We start from the raw sequence: 22,141 nt of genomic DNA, 5'->3' as shown, positions 1-22,141 counted from the left end.
AGATTTTTTTTTTATGTAATGTGTTTTACATATCTTATCTTCTGCTTTTTTGATTAATGTTCTACCTCTTAAGGATTAATCTCTTAGAACAGGGGTGTCAAACTCAAATTCACAGTGGGCCAAAATTGAAAACTGGGAAGAAGTCGCGAGCCAAACTCAGTATTTATTGAAAAATGGACTGCAACTGTACATCTTTTGCCCTCTCTCCAGATATGTAATGTTGAACCTTTTCATATGGAAACAAGAAAACCACATGAGTTCCACATGAACTTTAGAAAGTCTAGAATGAAACGTCGGTCAGTCAGTCAAGGACATTACAGATTAAAAGGCTAACCCTGCTCCTGCAGGCCATCTTATAATGTGGTCCTGAAAGCTGTGCTGAAATACTTTCAATCTACACTCCCTCTAATGTCTATAGGATTCTATGTGACAAATCTCATATTTTTCACTGTGATACTGTGTCAATTCTGAAAACCAGCATTTCCTTAATGAGACACTAACAACTTCAAAATGTGCCCTTCTTCTCCCCCAGTGATGAAAAATCTTAGGAATTGATATAGATTGTATTTTTTAAATTACATTTTATTATGGGTATCATGTGCCACAAAGCTTTGAACAATATGTGTGCTGAAGCACTTTTCACATAAGCGCATGAGAGAGCAGTCTGTAGTTGTCACGTATTCTGCTTCACTGGTCACGTATAATCCTAATGGGATTTTACATGAGATGGTGATGGGCTTAAATGTCACTGGTGAGGGTGGGAACTATTTTCTGTGCAGGAGTATTAGTTGAGCTAAAAGCAGTAATGCCATTTGTGTGGTTAGGAGTATGTGTTGCTTTTAAACAGGGAGAAAAAAAGGGAAAAGGGAGGGTGAGGCCAGTGCACAGGGGATCTTACTGGTTCTGAGGCATCGGTTCATCCATCTCATACAACCACAGTCAGAGAACAGCCGATGCACCTTAAGGTTTCTAGACATGTTTAGTAAGGTGAAGTGCCTCCTTGGAGGCCCACAGATGTCTGCGACCTCCAGGACCACTACAGTTGCCCCTGACCGGATTCCAACTCCAGCCAAGGTAAGACTTGCACTACGTAGGTGTTAGTAAAAGTGGCTTTTTATCTTTTCTTCCATTCATTAAAAGAATGAAAATCAGTTGTTGGATTATAAATAATTTAATTTCATTTTCCTATAAATCCCGCAAACACTAAAATTGTTCTTTAAAAATCCTCAGTGAATTCAATTGTCTCCCATGGCCTTTGCTTGACTAAATAAACCATGCGCTTGACTGTAGTAAATGTTAATTTGTCATGTAGGAAGAAAGTGCAGATGATAAGGAGGATGGAGCCAAGAAAGAGGATGTGCAGGGTAAGTAATCATTCACCTGAGAAGCTGAAGTTGACATACTGCTACTCCTTCTTTGCATTGCAGACCAAAGTCTGTGGTTAGAGAAAGAGGGGGGGCACTTTTCTTTCTGAGGTTTTCAGGGAAGTATATTGTTAACATGGAACACTGTGTATTTTAACTAGAGGACTGGATTTGGTGTCATTGCTCCATGACCAGTAGCTCTATGAAAATGTAAACAAAAATTCAAAAATTCTATTGAAACAAAAGCCAACTTTTGTCAATAGTAGTATTTTAAATACATGTTAAACAGAGACATTGTATTATTTTATATTGTGATTGCACTACATACAATGCTTTGCATACCAAAATGTTTTAACTGTCAAGATAAATATGTACTATGTACTTTTTGGCAATTTTTTTTTTTCAATTATTGTTACATTACCTGGAGTGTTGCTCTGTTGGTTTGTCTCATTGTTAACATTGAAATTTAACACTTGACTCTGAAGTCTGATGATGATGAAGAGAAAGATGAGTACTATGATGTTATTTGTATGGAACAGAGACACAAATTGATTTATAGAAGACCAGTAAGATTAAGTTAAACTAATTCTTAGACCTTGAAAGTGCAATGTTGCTTGAAATTGCGAGACAAGGCAGTACAGTTTCTTTCGCTGAGACCACAGCGAAATGTGCTGAAAAAATCTGGAGGAAATAATATAAGTCTGATCCTTCCCCTTTGTCAAAACCTTCTCCAGCTACAACTCCAGGCCCTGTTCCTTCTCCAACCCCAGCTCCAGCCCAAGCTTCAGGCCCTGCATCAGCCCAAGTTCCAGCTTCAGGCCCTGCTTCAGAACCAACAGCTTTTACTAATCCTGATCAAGCCATACCTGAGGGGTAAATCTAGCAAGAGTTCATTGTTTCTGTATTTTCCAGATGTTATAGCAGCTCTCCCATCAACACAAATATGTTTCTGGTTGATTAGTTATCTTGTGCCCTGCAATAGAATGGCTACCTGTCCAGGGTGTGCCCGCAACATTGGCTAAGATTGGCTCTAGCACTCACCATGACCCTTATGGATAAGCAGTAAAAATTAGTCTGAGAGGGAGCAACTGTAATTTTCTTGTAATTTGTATTTAATACAGGGTGGATGTATTAAATATTTAACACAAGCTTAAATTTGATTAAGTAGAGATACTGTTCCTTATCTGCTCCTCCTTCAAACCCCACTTTATCTTACCAAAATACACACCTGCCCAGACATTGACACCACAGACCAGTATAAAATTAATCAGCCAATGGACACGAGCTAATCAGATTGCCTTGCAAGATGGCAGGAAGAGACAGCCCTCAGAAATAAATGCACCATGTAAGAGCATTATCCTCTAGAGCTCCATGCATATAAACAGGTGAATGAATAGAAAGTGGATTAAAAGCTTTTCACCTTTCTAGCTTTAAGAAGCTCACTGAGGCTGCTTCTGGCCCAGCAATGAAAACCTCAGAGGGTGATGACAAACTCTGCTGATCCTCATTGTTGTAAATACTAAATAAATAAAGGATGAGTGGTAAGAGTAAGGGGTTTTACAGTTAGAGGACTCAGCCTTCAGTTTAAGGGAGGATATGAATAAACAGCATATAACTATCAGGAATTCAAAGGTGATAGCTGCTCTCCACAGCAAAGTGATCTTACACTACTATCAATGTTTTATTGTAAGCAATACTCTAGTCCAATGAAAGTCCATTCAAGCTGCAGCGTTATCGAGCAAGATGTGGATGTGTGAATGTTTTCAGACACTGGTTGTCCATTATAAAACAGACCTGACTTGGTTTATTGCACAGTAACTCAGTCAGACCTTTATGTTGAAAATGACAATTAACAAGATTTGAATGGTCTCAGAGTGTTTGATATTTACATCACAAAGCATCACAAAGTTTAGCATTGCAATGGAAACACCTCTTATCTATATATTTATACACGTGGACTGATGATAAAATGCAAATATGAGAACTTCTAAGGTGTAGGCATAGTCTCAGTGCACAACTTCTGGGGGTATTAATTACACATTTACAAAATTCTAAAGCAATTACTCTTATATCATATAAACTGAATTTTTCAGCTTCTGTCTGTGCTGTATGAACACGATGGGGGAGGGATACGTGCGATGAATGACACGACGATTTCATATAATCTTTTTTTTTTTTTTTTATTGACGTCACGTCGCGTAGCAGCGCAGTTCTCATAATACGTCCATAGCGCAGGTTATACAGCAATCACACAGACAGGAGGAGAAGAAAGACTATGAGGCTAGATTATTGCCCTGTTATTTCAACCAAATCCACCATTCCCCCTGATTTTTTTCACAACTCGAGTACTGTTTAAGTACTGTTAAGAGTAATAAGAGTCAATATCCGTGCTCGGGCTGAAGAGAAATCCTACTCATGGCGTTCTGTGATAGACACAGAGCGCCACCCGTCATACTCCGAAAGCCACGCCCACCGGAGGGGGCACAATCGGCGGCACAATTACATTATTTCAACATGTCAGATGATTATTTTAACATTGTAGCTGTACCTGAGAAAAAACGGTACAGTTAAAAACTCATATATGTGGGCCTTTCTCATTGCCCCTTCTGTTTGCCTTCATTTTCACACTGCTACATCATTTTATAATAGCTTTTTATAACACGAACGTTTGAAATCTGCCCCACTTTATGTGGTTATGGGGTAAAAACTTGATTCCTAACAGAAGCAGTGCTTGTGTAACAGACAGGGCTGTTTGCAGCCCGCATCGCGTTTCTCATTTGCACTGTTTCTTCACCAGGTCAGTTTTTTTCCGGTGGGCTCGTTCTTCTTACTTTGTGTAATATAAATCAGCTGTAAATAAAATATATTGTGGCTTACAATAAATATAGCATCTTCTGACTAAACCATATAAATTTCAGGCTTATAAATACAACTTTTGTGTAAACCGCGCCCACTCATGGTTTAAGTCCCGCCCCTTACCAGTACGAATACAGATATAGATAATACAGACGATTGAACAGATACAAATAGTGGTGTACTCGCTCATCCCTACTAAGTAATACTTTCCTAACGCAAAATCAAATGTAAAAAGTTTGTTCAATGTACTTTACATATAGAGCTGGCATGAACATAACTCTTTATAGAATTATATAAACAAACTAAACAAACCCTAACAATAGCAAGGGAAAACTTCCACTTGCACTTCCACAGACATAAACAGCTGTTGAAAGGAATACACAGCAAGAGAAAATAATGATTCCGTAAAAGTAAAGATCAGAAGGAGGAAGCATTCAGTATAGAGTTTCTTTTTAATACACATTATATAAAAATATTTGGTGCATCATTCGATGGGAGGGGATTTAGTAAAACTTATTTTTTGTCTCAAGTATTATTTTCATGTAGATATTGGATCTATTGTGGTAAAATCAGAATGATGTTTTGTAGAGACCAAAGCTCAGTATGAACAGATGGCAACATCACCTTTGAACCGGAAGTCTTTTACCATTTACTGTCAACTATTCTAGACTATTTTATCAGTATTTTATTTCAACATTCCTGTGTTTATGTAGTTACCTATGTAAAGCTACAGAGACTCAGTACATTTACATACATTAAGTCAATCTATGGTTGATAAAGTCATCTTATCTGACTTCTATCCTTGTCCCAGTATACATGCAAGGGAGAGAAATTTATTTATTTGTTGAAATCATGCCTCCTTTGCTACCATACATGCTTACTAAGCATGTTTGCATCACATCTAAAAAAAACTGAATTATTGCTTTTTAATCCGACCAAAACGGGACTTGTAACCACGTTACTTCGACTGAAATCAGTTTCTAATTGTCAGACTAACACACCCAGACAATGTGATTGATAGTCGATCTACTGCTGCATGTATAAGGACAGCCAGACTGGAGCTGGAGGAAGTGATCTGCGCATGTGCTCAAGTTTCGTGCCAAGCAATGACTCAGAAGTCGAATGGCATTTAAAACATAAATGTAGGCTGTTAGACAAAAGAAGCCGGATAAGTGCTACATGTCGACTTAACACTAGAACTACCACAGCCCAGCCATTTGGTTTTCCTACTCACAAAGCCCAAAGGGCAGCCAAATGGCTGCATTAGTCTGGAACTAATATCCTAACTCAAGTGTGAACAGCCCAACTTGTCACCATTGTTCTGTAAATGAGGTCCCTATATAGTCATTAGTCATAGTCGTTCACAACCACGCCCATCCTTCCACCACACATCCAGTTGGCCTGCTTTTACATTTTCCATCAGTCTTTATATGTACTTTTTAATTGATCTATTTTCCTATTTCACCAGAATTTCAGTGTTTGTCAGCAATAAAGGTAAAAAATTTAAACTTTATTTGGGCTACTCAAAGCACCCTGTGTCAAGTTTGCATGCTTGAGATGCTCTGCACAACACTACAATACAAGCACAACAATTCAGGCTTTCAGAGGTTGGCTGCGGCGGCGGCCCAGCCGGGACAGGAACACAGGATGGCTGCGGCGGCGGCCCAGCCGGAACAGGAACACGAGATGGCTGCGGCGGCGGCCCAGCCAGAAATGGGGCAGGAGATGGCTGCGGCGGCAGCCCAGCCAGAACAGGAACACGAGACGGCTGCAGCGGCAGCCCAGCCGGAACAGGAGCACGAGGTGGCTGCGGCGGCAGCCCAGCCGGAACAGGAGCGGGAGGTGGCGGCATGGGTAGCCTGGAGGTCCGCCGCAGTTGTTCCTGGAGTACATGCAACGCGGACGACAGCCGATCCACCGCTGCCATACACGCCTCCTGAATAGCCGCCTGGCGGGAGGGCTTGACACCCAAAAAGTCGAGTTCCGGGAGCTGGGGAACAGCAGGCAGAACGGGCAGCCGCACGGTCCCCAGAGCAAGCACAGACTCCGCTGGATCCATTGCGGTTCGGATCATTCTGTCACAGCGGGGGAAAACGCGGTGCGAGCGCGTTGCAGGAAGGACCCAAATGCAGGAGCCGGAAAACCAGGTATGCGATGGTGAACACACTTTAATAACGAAAGGACAAGGCAGGAACAGCGCTTGGACAGGGCAAGGACAAAATGACAAACAACAATGATCCGACCAGGGCAAGACTGAAAACAGGACTTAAGTACACAGTGGTAAACAAGACACAGGTGATCCACATCAGGGCAGGGAAGACAATCAACATGGGACACAACCAGGAAGTAACAAGGGACCAGGACTACAAAATAAAACGGGAAGTGACATGGACAGAACACTAAACACCAGCATTAACCCAAAACCTGACAAAATCATAACAAAGTTACATCAAGACACTTTCCATATAGAGCAGGTCTAGACCAAATTCTTCACAAAATTACACTGCACTCAAAAATCTGTCAAAATGTTTTAGTGCGACTTTGGTAAGAAACGAAACCACTCTGCTTGATGGATTCCCAGCTGACACGGGGACATTGTATTAACGTTGGTCCTTGCTTTGATATGGGTTGCAACATCAGACAATGTTAGACAACAATTATGTAGTGCTGGGAACAACCATCATCCAACATTTAGTCAATGTTGCCTTACTACCGCACTGTTGTGCACTGGAGTGAATGCAACACCGCCCCTGCTGCTCCAATTCTCCGGCCAATCTCCTGCTCCATCTTACCCTCACTCGTGAACAAGACACTGAGATACTGAAACTCCTTCACTTGGGGTAAGGATTCATTTCAGCATGCCACCGGTGTCCTGCTGAGAACCATGGCCTCCAATTTAGAGGTGCTGATCCTCATCCCAGCCACTTCACACTCGGCTGCGAACCTGTCCAGTGAGCACTGGAAGTCACAGACTGATGAAGCCAACAGGACCACATCATCCGCAAAAAGCAGAGATGTAACCCTCAGCTCCCCGAACTCAGCAGCCCTGGCGGAGGCCAACCCTCACCTGAAACAAGTGCAACTTATTTCAGAGAACCCGGACACAGCTCTTGCTTTTGGAATACAGAGATTGGATGGCCCTCAGTAGCGACCCCCTCACCCCATACTCCCGGTCGTACGCCTTCTCCAAGTCCACAAAACACATGTAGACTGGTTAGGCATACTCCCAGGCCCACTCCGGGATATGTGTGAGAGTGAAGATCTAGTCCGTTGTTCCACAACCAGGAAGGAATCCGCATTGCTTCTCTTCAATCTGAGGTTTGACAATCGGCCAGATCCTCCTTTTTCAGCACCTTGGAGTAAACTTTCCCAGGGAGGCTGAGGAATGTGATGCCCTGGTAATTGGTACACATCCTCTGGTCCCCTTTTTTAAACAAGGGAACCATCATCCCAGTCTGCCACTCCTTTGGTATTGTTCCAGACTTCCATGAAATATTGAAAAGGCATGTCAACCACGACAGCCCCTCAACACCCAGAGCGTTCAACATTTCCGGACGGATCTCATCAATCCCCGGGGCTTTGCCACTGTGGAGTTGTTCAACTACCTCAGTGACCTCCCGGGAGATAGGCACTGATCCTCCGTCATCCTCCAGCTCTGCCTCCGTCCCAGAGGATGCGCAAGTTGCATTCAGGTGTTCCTCATACGCCTTGGTGCCTCCCAAAAGTCCTTCTCCATGCGTTCTCCAAACTCCTCCCACACCTGCTGCTTTGCTTCCCTCACTGCTGAGGCTGCAGCCCTTCGGGCCTGTCGGTACCTTGCAACCGTGTCAGGAGTCCCCCGGGCTAACATATCCCAGAAGACCTCCTTCTTCAGTCAGACGGCTTCCCTGACCACCAGTGCCCATCATGGTGTCTGAGGGTTACCGCCCTTTGAGGCACCCAAAGCTTTGAGGGCACAGCTCCCCGCGGCAGTTTTGGCAATAGAAGTTTTGAACATCGACCACTCAAGTTTAATGTCCCCAACCTCCACAGGGATGCGAGAAAAGCTCCGCCAGAGGTGGGAGTTGAAGGTGCCACCTAACCCAACTCACCACCAGGTGGTGATCAGTTGACAGCTTTGGGCCCTCCTTCCAGGCCTGGCTCCAGAAGGGGGCCCCGGGCATCCTCCGGGCAGCATCGCTGTTTTCTTCCCTCCTTATTCCATGGGATCTCGTGAACCATTCTTTGTCTGGCCCCTCACCTGGGACCAATTTGCCGTGGGAGACCCTACTAGGGGTACTTGGCCCCAGACAACACAGACCCCAGGTTCACAGGGGCACACAAACTTCCCCACCACGATAAGGTGATGGTTCTCCTTGGAGGCAAAGCTCTCTATATACTGGTCAGTCTTTGTTCCTACCCTCACCTATGGTCATGAGCGATGGGTCATGACTGAAAGAATGAGATCACGGGTACAAGCGGCTGAAATGGGTTTCCTCAGGAGGTTTGGCTGGAGTCTCCCTTAAAGATAGGGTGAGAAATTCGGCCATCCAGGAGGGACTCGCGTGGAAAGGAGCCAGTTGAGGTGGTTCGAGCATCTGATAAGGATGCCACCGGGACGCCTCCCATGGGAGGTGTTCCTGGCATGTCCAGCTGGGTGGAGGCCACAGGGTAGGCCAAGGACCAGGTGGGGAGATTATATCTCCACACTGGTCTGGGAGCGCCTTGGGATCCTCCAGTCAGAGCTGGCCAATGTGGCCAGGGAAAAGGAAGTTTGGGGTTGTCTGCTGGAGCTGCTACCCCCGCAACCTGGTCCCGGATAAGCGGATGAAGATGAATGAATAAATGACCTTACTATAATTAGGCATCAAGTCAACGTTAGGTTTTTAACGCAAACCCAATTTTCACATCCATATCATCATCCAATATAATCAAATGAGACAACATTGTTCCAACGTTACACTAACTTCAGGTGTTTGCTGTTGCTGGCAACAATAAACCAATCAGAGAACAGCACGCAGTATGCTTACCTCCACCACTTTTTGTTTTATCATGCGCCTTATAACTCGGTGCGCCTTATAGCATAACAACATATAACATACACATACCATTCATATACACATAAATATAGTTCCATCAAGAAGAATATGAAACGAGTATGGCAATAAAACACTTAAAATAAATAATAAATAAAAATAAATAAAATAAAACCATATTCAAAAATAAAAATACTATCAAATAAAATCTTAAACTAAAAACTCAATGGCAGTTTTGCACAAGGCCACTTGAATTTGGACTACATAAGAAATAGTATTTCTAATCATATCAGATATTTACAGCTGCCCTACAGTCCTACAGCCCAACACCAGAAACTCTCAGTAGATGTTTGAAGTTTCCAGGCTGTATTCAAGCATACCCCTCCCCTGACCTGAGCATTCAGGTGGTAATGGTGGTCCACCACATTCCAATGTAATGGCTGCATTTACAAAAGAAAGGTGGCTAATTGTAGGCCATTGAGTTGTAAAATTTAAGCCAGCAGCCTTTTGGCTGTCCTCTGGGTACTGTGGCAGGAGTAAGAAAACCCTGGGTATTCTAGTGTTAACTGTGCATGTCAACGTGCTGACTCCTACTGATCATACACGTCTTTCTGATGTCGGTCCACTAGGGGGAGACCCAGAAACACAAACCTCCCTTCCTCTCAGCAGAAATGTCTCACAGACTGTCTTCATCTAAAATGAAAAAAGGGTATCTTTGGAGTCTTCTGCTGCTCATCTTTATTTTCTTCAATTTCTCTTTACACACATATAAAACCAAGCAAAGGACTGATTTTTATTAGTGAGGAGGGGGATCCCTTTTTGATGAGGTTAGGATGATGAATGTAAAGATAAACAAATTTTTAGAAGTCTTCTAACATCAGTGAATAGTCTCAGTATAGTCTCAGTCTCTGTAGAGTCTGAATTAATCAGTGTAGGCTTTCAGGAATGCAGATCATAGTTCTCTGAAAAAGCTTAATCCAGGTTAAGTGGGTTTAGTATAAATCCTTGGTTATATTGTCAGAACGTTTAAGGATTCCATTCAAGTATTCAAGAGGTTTATTGTCATTCCACAACATGGGCTACTATACAGTGCATTTTGAAAGCCCCTAAATTATTAAATAATCCTCTTTTTCTTTCCCTGTTTATTGACAAGTTTTGTTTCTGTCCTTAACAAATGCACACTAAATATTGGCCTCTTTGGTTTGTGATCCCCTTTTATCCTTCATTATTATTATTATTATTATTATTATTATTATTATTATTATTAATACTTATTATTACTACTAATAATAATAATAATAATAATTAAAATTAAATAAAAGAAGAAGAAAAAGAAGAACATTTTAGAATTGTCTGTTGTTCAGTGATTGGAGAGATTTGACAATAAAACGACTATCTTTCTACAGCACAATTAAAGTTCACAGCCATTCATTAGTGAACAATATTTTCCATCCTCAGACAGGAGGCAGCACCCCCTCCATCTCCACCAGTTGTAATCAACAAGTATTCAGATGAGCAGCTCAGAGTTATCATCAAGCGGATGAGAGAGAGACTTGAGCTCTACAGGGAGAAGGTGACCGATCAGTATGCTTCTTCCCCCGAGATCAGTCCTCCTGTCAGTAAGTATTGCTGTTTCTGTACTCACAGACATGCTTGCCTGAGATAGAAACTCAAATAATGTCTGTTCTTTGAACTTGAAATCTTGATCCTGTCCTTTTAGCACCTCTGTTATGCAAAGACAACTACTCTAAAGTTATAGAGCAGAGGAAGAGAGAAGCACAGGAGGAATGGATAAAGAAGGAGGAGGCAGAGAAGAAAAAGAAAGAGGAGCAGGAAAAAAAAAAGAAGGAAGATGAGGAGAGAAAGATCGCAGAGAGCAAAGAAGCAAAAAAGGAGGAGAAAAAGATGGACATGAAGACCAGCTTTACTGAAGCTGTCTGGGTTTCAATAGACATTGTGCTGAAGCCAATTGAGGACAGGATGGACTCTGTGCTTGGGATGACTATTGACCCTTTCACCGACCACTATTACATTGCCTGGCTGAGCCTGGTGACCCTAGCCTTCAACTACAACACCTGGTTTATAACAGCCCGTCTGTGTTTCCCGTATCACACTGAAAGCGCAATACCTTACTGGCTAACACTGGACATGCTGGCGGACCTCATCTACCTCACAGACTCCATCATCTTCCAGCCCCGCAAACAGTTTGTCAAAGGAGGAGACATCATAGTAAGTCTTACAAGTTCCCAGCTAGTCAGTGATACTCAGGGAAAGAATCTACCTTTTTACCCCACTACATCTACATTAAGGTCTTCTTTTTTTGTAATTCTAAATATTTAATCAAGTGCACCACAGATTCAGAATCAGCAGATCTGCAGCTGATTATACATGTGACAGGGTTCGGTACTTGGACCAGTCTTCTTGACTCTTTATCTGCTTCCTCTAGGTAACATTATGAGGAAACACAGCATCAACTTTCACTGTTCTGCAGACGACACTCAGCTGTACTAATCAATGAAGCCAAATGAAGTCAGTCAGATAGTCAAACTGCAGACATGTCTTGAAGGCATAAAAGTCTGGATGACCCAAAATGTTTTACTCCTTAACTCTGACAAAACTGAAGTTATTGTACTCAGCCCTAAGCACCTCAGAAAAATGCTATCTAATCATCTAATCAGTCTGGACAGCATTACTTTGGCTTCCAACTCAACTGTAAGAAACCTTGGAGTAACCTTTGACCAGGACACGTCCTTTGTCCCTCACATAAAACAAGTCAGTAGCTGCCCAGCTTTTTTCCACCTGAGAAACATTAGCAAAACAGAAACATCCTCTCTCAGGATGATGCAGAAAAAGTAGTCCATACATTTGTAACTTCTAGGCTGGACTACTGTAACTCGTTACTATCTGGATGTCCAAACAAATCTCTGAAAGGCCCTCAGTTGATTCAGAATGCTGCTAAACAAATATTAACAGGAATTAGGAAAAGAGATCACATCTCTCCTGTGTTAGCTGCCAGTACAATACATAGTAGAATTTAAAATCCTTCTGTTAACATATAAAGCTCTTAATGGCCAAGCTCCATCATATCTCAGAGAGCTCATAGTTCCTTACTGTCCTAGTAGGCCACTCTCTAGATGGAGGTTTACTTGTGGTTCCTAGAGTCTTCAAGAGTAAATCTGGGGGCAGATCTTTGTTATCAGGCTCCTCTTCTATGGAACCAACTTCCAGTATCAGTCTGGGGGGCGGACCCTTTAGCAATTTTCAAGACCAGGCTTAAAACTTTTCTGTATGACAGAGCTTATAGTTAAAAAGTTCAGAAGTCCATCTACTCTTTAGCTATGCTGCTATAAGCCTCTCCCCCTGTTTGGTCTCTTGAAATAATTGTATAAAGAGTTTGGTCTAGACCTGCTCTATATGTAAATTGCCTTGATGTAACTTTGTTATGATTTGGCGCTATACAAATAAATCTGATTTGATTTTGAGTTGAAATTCAAGCAAGTAAAATAAAATAAACACTGTAAGCCTTTATAGCCAAGCTTTGTCTTCTTCTGAGCAGTAACAAGGAAAAAACATCAGCAAAGCATCTAATACTATAAATATTGTCCATGTAACTTTGTCTTTATTCTCTCAACAAAATAAACTCAGACCACCAACCTCTCCTCACTCTGAGATCAGAAAAATACAGGATGGATCCCAGAGACTTTGGCTACACATGCAGCAGACAACCCACCAGAGTGGTGTCCAATGTGGAGATGTGACTATCAACATCACTTACAAAGCTAGGGGATGAGAACCAATAGATAAACACATTGAAATAAAGACAGCAATGCTCCAGTCAAAGGGTTAGACTGTGTATAGAGTATATAGACCAAACAAAAGGTCACAGACAAAAATTAACCTGAAAGTTCTCCAACAAAGGAGAAAAAGAACAAGTTTCTGTCTGTGAGTTGTGACCCTGCTCTAACAAGCCCCACCTGATATCACTTTCCTGCTTGTCACATGTCATGCACCCAGAGTGTTTCTTTTCCTCTGTTTTACAACAAACCACTCACTAATTATTAACACATTCTCTTGATGCAGATTTCCTTCAGACATTGATAATGAATTTACATAGATGCATTGACTTTTTCCACATCTTCCCCTTCCCTCTTTCGCATTCAGAAAGACAGAGTGATGACAAAGAGGAACTACAGGGACAAAGGGAGATTCAAGGTATTGTAACCTGAATCCTTAAACCTTGAAAATTTGTGACCTCATGTCAGTGACCTCACACTCCCTCTTCTCATCAGACAGACATCATGTCCCTCATACCATTTGATTTACTCTACTTCCAGTTTGGATTCAAATCCATTTTCAGAGCCAATCGTCTGCTGAAGGTGAATTTAATCATGTATCACTGTAAAACACCCTGGAGCTGCTCTGTTTCCTGCTGTAATTGACTTCCTTCATCTTATTCTCAAGGCAGATGCATTTTTTGAGTTCAGTGATCGTCTTGAGAGCATCATGGCCAAGGCCTACATCTGGAGGTAAGTTCCATGGCAGGAAGTCAGTAATAAATATTAATAACAAAAATAGCAATAGTATTAATAATAATAACAACAACAATAAGATAATAATAATAATAATCTTGTTTTATTGCACTCTTTATATCAAATTGCTGTACAAAAACAAACTAATTTAGCATGTCATAAAATTAAAACAAGGCATAATGGAAATACAAGTAAAGGTACTGACATTATGGTGGCAAAAAACAGGTCATCAAAATAATCTAACCTAAGTCATAAAAAGCAGTAAACAAGTGGGCCTTGACTTTTGCTTTAATGACCACCATCAAGCAAAGCTACCTGGTGTCAGGAGGAAGACTCTTCCATAAAGTGCATGAATGTAAATCATCAACCATCTTCTTCATCACCATTGGGACATTCAGAAGACCACTCTCCAGGGAGCAGAGAGACAATTTTTCATGACCAGGTCTGCATAGCAATCAAACAGGCCATTTATTTGGGGCCAAACATATTCCATTATGACAACCGCCATATATCTTAGGAACATAACAACAAAAATTCCTCCCAAAAGAGTGAATGACCAAGTGACCTAGTGACTTATTTGACCTAGTTGGGCCAGGTCCAATGACACCAACAGATAACCAAAGCCTTGCAGAACCCCATGCCATAAATAACATAACTGATGAAAATGTTATTATGTAAAATGTTAGGATCTCTCCAACAGGTATGATATTAACCATTTTGACACCACATCTGAGAAGCCTACATCGTTCTGGAGCCTGTCTAAAAGTATACCATGATTAACTGTATGAAAAGCAGGATGAAGATCTTACAAAATAAGAGCCGAAGTTGATTCCTTGTCCAACGCCAGTAACAAGTCATTCACCACTTTTGTTTAATTCATTTACCTTTAATATTGCTTTGCTTTCTCTGCTCACCTTTAAGGTGACCTTGTTAGCCTTGAGAGGTGCCCATATAGGTAATTTTTTGTGCTCTTCTGTAGAATGATTAGCATGAAAAGCAGACTATAAACACTCAAAAAGCTTATTCAGTTACAAAAAAATTAAAAGTTGGATTTAGACCACTTCTTCAAAAACTTATGATAAAAAGCTTCACTCAAGACATTAGTGATTAGCTAGTTAAAGATTTCACTTTGAGATTCTGTAGCTATGCTCCTGCTGTGATTGTTGTCACACAGTCAACCATTGATAAATAACCTATTGGTTGGGTTATGTTAGGGGTAGTGGGTATGATGTGGGTGTCCACTGACCATATTGTGAACAGTTTGTACTTGGGACTATTTCCTCAGAAAAAGTTCTTCTGTTGATGCAGATTCAGACTCTGTTACTGTTGAATAAATTTTTTTTAATTCACTCATCCACGAGAATCCATTAGAACTATGTGTGTATTTTCCTGAGTTGTTTGTCTGTTGCTTCACTTTTGATATATTTTACTGGTGATAGTGACACAGTGAAACCCTCCATGTAGGTGAAGCAACCAAGTGAATGTAAGCAAAGAGATAGGAGTAACTCAGAAAACTTTTTGCCCCCTGTCAGGGTGATGCGGACCATTGGGTACCTCCTGTTCATGCTCCACGTAAACGCCTGCCTCTACTACACAGCCTCACACTACCAGGGCATTGGCCAGACTAAATGGGTCTACTCAGGCCAGGGAAGTGCGTAAGTTCACCATCTCTTCCAATTCCTGTATACCGCTCACTGGGGAAAGTCTTTGGTTTTCAGGGCTTTGATACCCTTGGAATCCAAGCACAGTAACTTTGTATGCCCCATGTTTGCGGCTGCTGCAGTTACCTCAGCTGCTTCTTCTATGCGGAAAAACCCCTTCTAATGATTGCTGAGTTGCCATGTCCAGACTCCATGTTTAGACAGAGCCTTCAGATGACTAACTACATTTTTGGGGCATTGCTTATTAGTGATAGACCGATATGGGTTTTTTTTTTCAGCGCAGATACCAATACTAATTATTAGTAGTCAAGGAGGTTGATAACCAAAATTTTTAATAATACAAACTCCAACAATTAACTTTGTTTAAATGCCTTTAAGCATATGTTTATTAAACAGCTTATTGTATTTGCAACACTTGTTAAAGTTGTGGGGTTTTTTTTGTTTGTTTGTTTGTTTGTTTTACTTAGACAATAGACTTCTTTGTTTTACAAATTCTAACAAAAAGTGCAGGGAGCTCCCAGGCTCAGTGCCTGCTCTATGGGCCAGATAATGCGGAACCGACGCAGGAGATCAGGATATTTTTATGCCCGCCTTGACACCCGGAAAACTAACCTTTCTGGCATCAGGCGTCACTGAGCAATGTCCATAGGAATGAACGGCCCCAGTCTCCGACGCTGTATCCAGTTCTCTATACATCCATTTTCAAAACATATATCTGCTCTCCGGACCTTCTCCATTCAGCAAAACTTTTTCTCCTGTCCACCACGTGTGTGAGCATTGTGCATGCACAGCTTTCACTGCTGATGGCCTGTTACCAGTGCCGTGGCTCTGCGTGGGACAATGCTGGAGACAGAGTAATGACAGCAGACAGAGAGGCGCAGTTGCACCAGGGCCAAAATAACCCAGTTTTAAATTAATCACTTATCAGCTGTTGGATTTCAAAAAAGAAAAAAAAAGAAAAAGACCGATGCCGAATGCCGAATATCTGCGTCAATAATCGGTCTATCCATATTATTTATGTACATCATTCTTGGCAAGGTGGTTTTCTCATGATATATTTAACGTTTTTTTTTTAATTTAGTTTATTTAATCATTAAATAATGATTGGGTCAATGCGTTTTTTGGATATTGATATTGGATATTTCTTTAATTTTTTTCTTGATCTTTGTGTTATATTTTTCCTTTCACAGCAACTTATGCAATTGTATATTTAGGTATTATTCAGAAAACAATAAAAAAATTAAGCATTCAATCCAGCCTAAGCGTTCTGAACAGACACACACATACACACACACACAGTGTAGTTGTAATGAACTCTCTAACCCCAACACCCTCTCCACAGGTACCTGCGTTGTTACTACTTTGCTGTCCGCAGTCTGATCAACATTGGGGGTCTAAATGAGCCCCACACCGTCTTTGAGATTACCTTTCAGATGACTAACTTTTTCACGGGCGTCTTTGTGTTCTCCAGTTTAATCGGACAGGTAACATTAAGTCTCAGCATCCTCCATCCACCTGGAGTCCTGCTAGAAATTAGCAGCTTGCCATTATCTCTTATCCTCATTGTCTCATTAACACAGTAATGTAGTTACATGAAGGAAACCTGATAATCTGATAGTCATCAGTCATAATCATGTTGCCTGTCATTGATTTCTTGTGGAATCTTCACTGTCATGGATCTTAGTTTAACAGGGGTTTGTCTCACGTGTTTAATCTCTTCATCATCTTTCCTCAGATGAGAGATGTTATTGGTGCAGCCACAGCAGGACAGACATACTTCAGAGCGTCCATGGACAACACCGTGGCCTACATGGTGACCAACCGTATCCCCTCTTTGGTGCAAAACAGAGTCCGCACCTGGTACACCTACACCTGGGATGCTCAGGGGATGCTGGGTCAGTAGACACTGGCCATAAAGCTCAGGTTATTCAATTCTGGTTCTACTTTCAGTTTGGCTCCAGACTCAGAACAAATCTTTTCTCTCACTTTAATGATTCCAGATGAGTCAGAGCTGCTGGACAAGATGCCTCTGGTTATGAGGACTGCCATTGCTGTGGACATCAACCTGGCAACATTTCAGAAGATTGATCTTTTCAAGGTTCGGACACAGCACAACACAAAAACATAGTGAATAGGTAAACTGCGGACTGGGCATGCTGTCATCTGAGTATCTAAACTCTGTTTCCTCAGGGCTGTGACCAGCAAATGCTTGTGGACATGTTGCTGAGGCTCAAATCAATTATCTACTTGCCGGGAGATTTTGTTGTGAAAAAAGTAAGTCATAGAAATTAAGTGGACTGAATAGCTGAATCAGTAGTAAAGCAGCTGCTATATCACTCATGATAAGCAAAGCTTCAGATTCTCCAGTTCCTACATTGTCAGTTATCCCAAAGTAAAATAATTTCAGTTTAGAACTATGTGTGTATTTTCCTGAGTTGTCTGTCTTCACTAATAGTGTTGCTCCTGGTGTTGTTGTTGCAGTTGTTGCCCCCCCCCCCCCCCCACCCCCTTCTCCCCCATGTTAATAGTGTTGCTGCTGCTGTTGTTGTTGCAGTTGTTGCCACCCCCCAATCTTCCCTATCCTCTTTCTGTTCTCTCTTTCTATCCACTCCTGAGCCTCAGCCCGGTAGCTCTACCAGCAGAGCAATACCATTGCCAATAAAGTTAAATGCAGAGGATGACAGGAGGAGTTTGTCAGACTCCTTCTTCACAGAGTAAAACTACTGTTTCAACACAACAAGGCACCAACACTATTCATACTGCCTGCCCCAGCTAATGAACAGAACAGGTAAAAAAAAAAAGACCTACAAACAATGTAGAGTCACCAGTTAACCTAGACAGACATGTCTTCGGACATGGGAGGAAACTGGAGTATCCAGAGGAAACCCTTGCAGGCACAGGGAGAACATGCAAATGCTTAGTGTGGGGTGATGGTGCTAATATGAAATTTAACATGTGTCGACAGTGTAGCTTCATTTATTCTAAAGTTCTCATCCTGCTGCAGCCAGGTATACAAAATAAAACAAATAGATGGTCAGGTATCAGATAATTAACTAGCGGGGATCTGGATGATCATTTAATTTTTGTAATATTTATATCCAATTTGGTGGTTATTGGAATTTCAAGTTTGAATTAATATAATATGTAGTCATGTGATATTCTAAATGAATGTACTCTATATTCATTTAGGACATCAAAAGCTGTTCGGAGAGACTTTTGCTCATCAGTAAATCTTTGTTGTTTTCATGTATATTATCTTCCTGGATTTAAAATCTGAATTGAAGCTGTCAGGAATATGTCAAATCTTCAGTTAAAAATAAAGGAATTCAGTAAATCTTTGTGTCTGTGCAGGGTGACATTGGTAAAGAGATGTACATCATTAAAAGTGGAGCAGTGCAGGTGGTGGGAGGACCTGACAACAGCATTGTGTTTGTCACACTGAAGGCCGGCTGTGTGTTTGGAGAAATCAGGTGAGATTGTATTCATTAAGTGTAGCTCACCAGAAGCTTGCAGATGAGCAACCTACACCTACACCATCCAAACAGTGAGTAATAAAACAGTGCCTTTCTTTCAGTCTGTTGCAATCCTCCAAAGATGGAGGAAACAGGCGCACAGCCAATGTCAAAGCATATGGCTTCGCTAACCTGTTTGTCCTGGAGAAGAAGGACCTGTTTAACATCCTGGTCCACTACCCTGAGTCTCAGAAAGTGCTGGCAAGGAAGGGAAGGTGAGTCAGGCGCTAGAAACAGGAGTCACTAGGCTATCATAAAAAGGTTGCCTGCTGTGCTGTGGTGTGTCATTGTCATTATAAAATTTACAGTAATAATTAGCTTTTTATGATAATTTTATAGAATGAGGATGTAATAAGAAGTAAAATTGACGACTTATATGAAGAAAACACCTTAAATGTATTAAGTCTGAATAAAGCAACTAATTATTAGGAACCGAGCATTCAGCATCCCTTGGCGTTGTTAGGGCCTGAGCACTCGGCAAATTTTCATATTGGTTGCAGAAAATGGCTTCATGGCACCAACTTTTGTTAAGCCCCTACCTGTGTCAACCTACTGGTTACAGGATATCAGCCAAAAATATAAGCATAATCCAATGTTCACAATATTTGCAGGGTGTTTTCATCTTATGACATTAGATTGGTGGATGTCCTCGATGACTCTATGTAACATTCATTGTCCCATCTACCCATCATTTTGCACACATGATAAGACTCCCATCCTGAGCATGTCTAAGTGTCAAAACACAGTCACACACAGAGCGCCACCTACTTGACACAGAAAGTCAACCTACAAACACAAACTTCATCAGATTTACATGGTATTTATAAACTGTGTTCTCCACATCCTATGCCACGTAATGATTGTTGGAGGTTCTCTCACGCCAGAGTAGACACTCATATGAGAGATTCCTAATAACTCCAGGATACATTGTCCAATCTGCCCAAATTTTTGCATACAGGATAAGATTCCCAACCTGAACACCTGTCTTTGTCAATTCTGAGTCACACACAGAGCTCTACCTCATGGACACAGGAGGTCAGCCTAAGAACACAAACCAATCATCATCCAATTTGCATGACATTTACATGTTTATTGTGCATGTTGAAGAGGAGCCTGATAACTGAAAGATCTGCCCCCAGATTTACTCTATGGACTATGAGCTCTCTGAGATATGATATGATATGAGAAATGTGATCTATTTTCCTAGTTCCTGTTAATATTTGTTTAGCAGCATTCTGAAGGCCTTTCAGAGATTTGTTTGGACATCCAGATAGTAATGAATTGCAGTAGTCCAGCCTAGAAGTTACAAATGCATGGACTAGTTTTTCTGCATCATCTTGAGAGAGGATGTTTCTGATTTTCCCAATCTTTCTCAGGTGGAAGAAAGCTGCCCTACTGACTTGTTTTATGTGAGGGACAAAGGACATGTCCTGGTCAAAAGTAACTCCAAGGTTTCTTCCAGTGGAGCTGGAAGCCAAAGTGATGCCATCCAGACTGATAAGATGATTAGATAGCGTTTCTATGAGATGCTTAGGGCCGAGTACAATTACTTCAGTTTTGTCAGAGTTGAGAAGTAAAACATTTTGGGTCACCCAGACTTTTATGTCTTCAAGACATGTCTGCAGTTTGTCCACTGGATAGTGGGCAATGAGACTATGTTGCAAGCAAGCCACTTACAACAAAACATTTCAAGGTTTAACGTATTCGGGTTGTGGTGAGTCCAAGAGCCTCCGAACTGCACAGTTGTGCCAGGGCCCATTCATCTCTGCTTGCAGCTTTAATTTTTCAGAGTTTTTATGTTTAGAGGACTACATTATCTGTATTTTCTGAGAATTTTTTGCGATTTACAGATTATCAGCAAGTTTTTTTTTTTTTTTACAATATCTCTCTCCCTCCCTCCTTCTCTGAAGGAAGCTAATGAAGGCCAAGGGTCCAGCAGCAGCTAAAGCAGAAGAGGATAAGAAGAAAGGCTTGGCCCTGTTTGGACCCAAGTCAGGAACACCCAAGCTGCTGCGTACTGTTGGAGGAGCCATCAACAAGAAAATGATTGACAGATTGAAGGTGATTGCACTTTATCTGTTAGATCAAAGTATCTACTCATACTCACCGGACTCTGTTTAACAGGTTTTGTTGTGTTGCTGTGTTTCAGAGTTCTGCTGGTGGCAACTGAAAGCATTCCTTGATTCCTTGAAAGGACTCCTTTTTGGGAGGGAATGTACAGCTTCATTTTCCGCTGATGTTTTTTTTTTTTTTTTTTTTTTTTTTTGTATTGTTGTTCCTGTAATTTCTCAGATCAAACTTAATTTCTCTTTTTCTTGGACCACAACAAGCATATATACACACAGCATATCTATGTATATAATAGAGGTGTAAAAAATAACCAATTTGAATCAGAAAATCAGTTTTGTTTTAAAAGATGTGAGTAAATTGGTGCATGGACAACTGCATCACTCAAAAGGTGCATTTCCAGTTCCATTAGAAATGCAAAAAACCTAAATATTGCAATTAAACACTGGTAATAGAATTGCTTACATTTGGAAAAACTTCTCAGTTATCACAAAAAAGTTTGGAACCTTCCTGGAGTGGGTTTTCAAACGTGTTACCATAGACCTATTTCGCCCAAAGTATAATGGAAAAAAGTTTTCCACATATACACCTTGCCGGACATGATGTACGGGTCACATTACCAGTTTGCTGTGAGGCAACAGTGCTATGCCACTACACTGGCGCCATAAAACTTTCAAAAGAATAGTACTCTGTTTGTGAGGGAAGGACACGATTGTCAGATGCCATTGGCAAGGTAAGAAATGCCTCTTTAAAGTATTTATTTATGTGAATTCATATTGTAAAATTATTGTCCGCTTTATTCAGGGAACTGTATCAAAAATGTATTGTCCCTGAATCGTATAATGCCCTATTTATCTAGCTACATCTTAGATCGGCTTTTTGCTTTGTGTGCTGTGTGTAAATCCTAACATTATTGTCCCCAGTGGACACTGCTGCTGTTTATGTGTGTATTTGTGTGTGTGTGTGTGTGTGCTGTAAACTTCTAAACTTTATGTCTGTTAATTGGCTTTATATTCAGTTTTTGGACCAACAGTAGTTATCACAGCTGGCAGAGATCACTCTACCCTCTAAAAACTGCTGTCAGTGATGCTTAGTCATTTTTATATCAGCCTGTAACTGCTTAAATAAATGAACCCC

The 22,141-nt window shown here is 41.2% G+C and overlaps 1 protein-coding gene across 1 annotated transcript; it reads left to right on the top strand.

Annotated features, from left to right (window-relative positions):
• Positions 1-975: 975 nt before the first annotated feature.
• On the top strand, positions 976-21,107 carry LOC115061374 (cyclic nucleotide-gated cation channel beta-3-like). The gene is made up of 18 exons (XM_029529680.1): positions 976-1,074; positions 1,313-1,364; positions 2,099-2,237; positions 5,750-6,085; positions 10,694-10,854; positions 10,956-11,464; positions 13,397-13,447; positions 13,525-13,611; positions 13,697-13,761; positions 15,297-15,419; positions 16,768-16,909; positions 17,161-17,320; positions 17,426-17,523; positions 17,616-17,699; positions 18,777-18,895; positions 19,000-19,152; positions 20,848-20,998; positions 21,087-21,107. The coding sequence occupies exons 1-18, from the start codon at positions 976-978 to the stop codon at positions 21,105-21,107; spliced, it is 2,550 nt and encodes an 849-aa protein (XP_029385540.1).
• The last annotated feature ends 1,034 nt before the right edge of the window (positions 21,108-22,141 follow it).

Source organism: Echeneis naucrates, chromosome 20 (genome assembly GCF_900963305.1).
Source record: "Echeneis naucrates chromosome 20, fEcheNa1.1, whole genome shotgun sequence".
In the NCBI taxonomy this organism is placed as follows: Eukaryota; Metazoa; Chordata; class Actinopteri; order Carangiformes; family Echeneidae; genus Echeneis; species Echeneis naucrates.
The sequence above is the reverse complement of the archived record's forward strand: the minus strand, read 5'-3'. Positions and strand labels throughout refer to the sequence as shown.

What these genes read in the sequence shown, in the direction of transcription:
- LOC115061374 (XM_029529680.1), top strand. Translation starts at nt 976, where the DNA reads ATGTTTAGTAAGGTGAAGTGCCTCCTTGGAGGCCCACAGATGTCTGCG. An exon ending in TGTGTGTTTGGAGAAATCAG is followed by an intron (nt 18,896 to 18,999) that starts GTGAGATTGTAT and finishes CCTTTCTTTCAG; the next exon opens with TCTGTTGCAATCCTCCAAAG. An exon ending in GTGCTGGCAAGGAAGGGAAG is followed by an intron (nt 19,153 to 20,847) that starts GTGAGTCAGGCG and finishes CCTTCTCTGAAG; the next exon opens with GAAGCTAATGAAGGCCAAGG.